The following is a 4,738-nucleotide window of genomic DNA, read 5'->3' as shown; positions in this document are numbered from 1 at the left end:
AATAGGTTGTCTCGCAGCTTCGCTGCTTGGCCCCCAATAATAATGATAAAAAGAATACAATAACAATAAAAACTAGAAAATGCATTTCCTGCAGAAAGTGCTGTAGTGCAAAGTGAGGTTGAAAATATTTTTTAACAAAGCCACATAGATTAAGACATAAAGAAACGTTAAATGGCTTAAATCAAGTGAAGGCATTTGAACAAAAGTTCAAAAGTCTAAATGGAGTAAACAATGTAAACATGCACTCCATTTAAGAAAATGTAAATGGTTGGAAACAAATAAATTGACAGCTGAATGAAAAGCGCAAGGCATTGCTAAAAATGCAGAAATGTAAAATGAATTGAACCGAAGAATCTGAAAGGTCAAATGTATTGCCCTGCACTGTGTGTGTGTGTGTGTGTGTGTGTGTGTGTGTGTGTGTGTGTGTGTGTGTGTGTGTGTGTGTGTGTGTGTGTGTGTGTGTGTGTGTGTGTGTGTGTGTGTGTGTGTGTGTGTCATAAGAGAATGGCCGAGACATCGCGTGTGGGTGTGTCTCTCTCTTTAAGAGAATGGCGGAGCCATTGCGTTTGTGTGTCTCTTTAAGAGAATGGCGGGGCTAATGCGTGTTTGTGCGCGCGCGCGTGTGTGTGTGCGTGCGAGTGCGCGTGCGTGCGTGCGCGTGTTTGTGTGTGTGCGCGCGCGCGTGCGTGTGTGTATGTGTTTGTGTGTGTGTGTGTGTGTGTGCAAACGGAAATCAATGAGAGCAACTGAAAACTATGCCGGTCTAATCCTAAAACTGTTATTCTGAAGAAAGTTTAAATTATATTGAAATTCCGTTTAGATTTTATTGAAGATACAAGTGTGTAGATTTGTTAAATGGTTTGAACGATGACGAACGGTTGAAAATCGATTGAGTTACGTCTTAAACCATTGAAGTACCAGAGGAAATGGGACTCCCATGTTTTAAAAAAAAAGTGGAAAAAGCTGAATGTTTAAAAAGTTGAAAGAGTTGAAAAAGGCTGAATAACAGCCACCATGTCGTTAAAGAGCTGAACGTTTTAATAGTTGAATGCTTTCTGTATCTGAAAGTATGGTGGAGCAAATAGGAAGAATAAAAATAAGAATAAAGATTTCAGTTTTATTAGTGTGAATGCATTCACACCAATAAAACTTATGAAGAACAATATTTGAGCGCTATATGCAGCACTCACCTTATAATAATAATAATAATAATAATAATAATAATAATAATAATAATAATAACAACAATGCAATAATAATAATAACAATATAATTATATATAATAATAACAATAATAATAATAATAATAATAATAATAATAATAGGTTGTCTCGCAACTTCGTTGCTTGACACCCAATATGCATGTATATACTGTACTGTCCATTTGTATCCTTTTTGTTTGGTGTTTTTGTAAAGCGTTTTTGGGTACAGAGAAAAGCGCTACATAAAACCTATGTATTATTATTATTATTATTATTATTATTATTATTATTATAATAATAATAGTGGGGAAAGAGGCAAGAGATTAGAGCGGATGACGTCACATATCCTCATTAGCATATTACAGCGGCTTACGTCATATGTCATCATTAGCATACGGAGGACTATAAATGACACGCGCGCCGTCGCCGCGCCACACTGCTGCAGACGCCACACCTTGGACCGTAACTTTCAACGTCCGTCAGACTCCGGTAAGCACCGTCATATAAGAATAAAGTTTGCTTTCGGGTGGAGCCGGAGGTTAACGTTTCACTTAGATGCGTGCTACACGGTGCGCGGTAATGGAAGTGTATTATTTTTCTCCAGTTAGATTCTGTTTGTGGTGACGACGGTGGACAATGGGGTTCACGTGCGGCTCGGACCCGAGCAGTGAGTCGGTGTAAGGGACCGTGAATAACTGCGTTAAACAGGGACGGGTGCCGTCTCTGGTGGGCTTCTTCACAGACACCACGCAGTGCTCTTTGTTGTGATATCTGTGGTGTGACGCGTAGACGCGTCAATGTCGGTATTTAAACCCGCTTTTGTGGTTTTAAATACACGTTTTAAGCTCATCACCTGGTTGATTCGGTAACGTGTTAGAACACAACCTGATCTCGTCTGGTGATCGGGTTCTCGCCGATGGGTGAGGTCGGATCATGACTGAATCAGGGCGGTGGTCCTCCAGACAGACCCTCTTGTATCCCAAGAGACGCGTACGTGACCAGAGGACTGAGTCGGGTCTGCACGTGGCACGTCCGCCACACGGTGGACCCCCTTATGAAGTGATCACCCCCTATTTCTAACTAATAAGGCTTTGGAATCCATCATCGATCATTGGTTTTCGACTGATCCTCAACGCCCATCCCTCCACCCTGATGTGGTCCGATTTTTATGGTGTGTGTGTGTGTGTGTGTGTGTGTGTCCGGTTATGGGACGACCGGGGAGGAGGGCGAATCACATGAAGGAGGGCGACTCCTCAAGCTGCAGTGAACAAAAGGCCTGGTGCATTTCTGCGCCAGTACACGTTAACCATTACTACCAGTTGGCTATTTGTCTATTAAAACGTGGGTTTTTGCTCTCCTCTCCTGCAGACTCAAATCGCAAACATGTCCGACAAGCCCAAGCTCGAAGAGGTAACCTCTTTCGACAAGACCAAGCTGAAGAAGACCGAGACCAAGGAGAAGAACGTTCTTCCCTCGCAAGAAAGTAAGTCTGAGGGTCTGGGAGTACGGCGCTCTTAGGAAGGCGATAGCCCCTTCCTTAGGAAGGGTCTTTTGCCTTCCATTAAGGGGCCTTGTGCTCCAAGCAAGATGACATTCACTATAAACGTTGTTGTGTCATATTGTGCCAGCGGTTCCTTGACTCTCTCCCTCTCCCTCTCCAGTCATCGACCAGGAGAAGAAGGCAGAGTAATGTCCTCCTTCCAGCCCTCTCTGCCCCCAGCTCACCACCTCCTCCCCACTCCCTCCATTGCCTTTCTGTCACTTCAGATGTTATTTTTTTTATTTAGCTGTATAACTTTGTAACCGAAAATATGAAAGGAAGGCCAAAAAATACACCATAGAGCGGGCTAGAACGCCCTCCCCTGCATGGATCCACCCCCTGCTGTCATCGCAAAACCCACCGTCGGACGTCTAAGATGTCCGTCGCCTGGGTGGCGACGTGACGCTACAGGAGGGGAGGAGGCCTGAGAGGAAGAGGATAATGAAGAGGACCCCCCCCCCCCCTCTGTTGGGCTTGTGGTGTTCGAGGACCGGAGGGCGGGTGTCCTTGTTCAGAATGTAATGAGGGCGTGGCCTTCATGTCACAGGAAGCTCCTTCTCCTCTTCCTCGTCTCGCCCTTATCACTTCCTGCTTCTGGCCGCTTCTGCTGACCCGCCGTAACCATGGCGACTAGCGTCTCTTTCGTTTTCTACGTTTCGGAGATGCACAATCTTTATTTTTTTTACGCTGGTTAAATTCTTATGCATCATGAAACGGATGAGATGGAAGCCATCTAGATCTGGGAAAATGAAAATCAAACCACTGACTTTATTCGTCTCTCCGTTGCAATTGTGTAGATATAGTACCGTTTTGCACCCTATATCGCCCCCCCAATAATGCAGAAACAACGCATGCTGGGAATTGGTTCCAGATATCAACTGTTGGTCTAAATTCACAAAATGAATAATCTTTTTGGGGGTTTCTGTAAGAACCCATGTTAAACCACAAACCATTACCAGTACTGGCAAACCGTTAAATGTTGTAATAAAAAAATTATTTGATAAAACAAAGACTGCAGTTGTGTTGTTTTTCCCCTTCGACCCTTGTAGAAAACGACTGGCCATGGCCATCTTGTCATCTATTGGAAATTTGTTCATTAGATGCATATTTAGCTTTTTTTTTGTCACCCAATCTCAAAAGCTGAACCCAAACTTGTTCAAACAAAGGCAGCGATTCATGCAGGGAATAGTTACAGTTCAGTTTTTTGGTTTTGATTCTTAAATGAGTCATTTTTCATGTTTGAACTTTCAAAATCTGAAAACGTAAACACAAAATGCACATTGCAGTAAGACTGATCCAGGAAGTGGGACTTGGACTACCCTGCCTACTTGGGGTTAGATCCTCTTCCCACTGACGAGCAGGTCTTCACTGACACTGATAAGATGGACGGCATTTATTGATTGTATCAGAGGTGGTAACACGTTGAGGCCCTTGTAACTCATACTCATACGGATTGGGATGGCCTCGCTACCCTAATAGCGGCCTGTCCTTAAGGTATGTGCTGGCGTCTCGCCGCGTGAAGTTTAGCCGACTAACCCTGTCCTGAATTAGCAAAGCCCTCCTGGGCCTGGCATTACCTGGACATGACATCAACGTCACACCACCTCTTGAACAAATATCAAACATTAATCGTGGGAATTATGTAATAAGAGCAAGCTAAATATGAAATGCATCTATTTCTCTCAAGTATATCCAACTCTGTCACTTTGTTTACAACATAGCATCCGTTTTCCATAATTTATAGCAATTCATTCATAGCGAAAGAGCGAACTATTGTGAATTTATCACAAAAAGGTATTTCACCACCTATTTTATTTAAACAGCAATTATACATCTCTCTCTATATTCAACAGTATATATATATGTTACATTTTTGTTACATTTGTTTTAGTGTTCTTTAGTGGTCTTCTTTAGTATTTTATCCGGTCTTTTGGTCATTTGTTTTTGTCTCTTTTCCACAGCAATGCAATTCTGGAGGATTAACATTTCTGGTATC

The 4,738-nt window shown here is 42.8% G+C and overlaps 1 protein-coding gene across 1 annotated transcript; it reads left to right on the top strand.

The window, feature by feature from the left end:
• Positions 1-1,581: 1,581 nt before the first annotated feature.
• Positions 1,582-3,752, top strand: LOC115541796 (thymosin beta-11). The gene is made up of 3 exons (XM_030353638.1): positions 1,582-1,691; positions 2,571-2,685; positions 2,864-3,752. The coding sequence occupies exons 1-3, from the start codon at positions 1,611-1,613 to the stop codon at positions 2,890-2,892; spliced, it is 225 nt and encodes a 74-aa protein (XP_030209498.1). The 5' UTR covers positions 1,582-1,610; the 3' UTR covers positions 2,893-3,752.
• The last annotated feature ends 986 nt before the right edge of the window (positions 3,753-4,738 follow it).

The sequence above is a fragment of the Gadus morhua genome, chromosome 4, assembly GCF_902167405.1.
Source record: "Gadus morhua chromosome 4, gadMor3.0, whole genome shotgun sequence".
NCBI classification, from domain to species: domain Eukaryota; kingdom Metazoa; phylum Chordata; class Actinopteri; order Gadiformes; family Gadidae; genus Gadus; species Gadus morhua.
Note: the sequence above shows the minus strand (reverse complement) of the source record. Positions and strands in the feature narration are given on the sequence as shown.

Coding starts and splice junctions, on each gene's coding strand:
- LOC115541796 (XM_030353638.1), top strand. CDS start 1,611: ATGACACGCGCGCCGTCGCCGCGCCACACTGCTGCAGACGCCACACCT. Junction 1,692..2,570: donor TCAACGTCCGTCAGACTCCG/GTAAGCACCGTC, acceptor CCTCTCCTGCAG/ACTCAAATCGCAAACATGTC. Junction 2,686..2,863: donor CGTTCTTCCCTCGCAAGAAA/GTAAGTCTGAGG, acceptor CTCCCTCTCCAG/TCATCGACCAGGAGAAGAAG.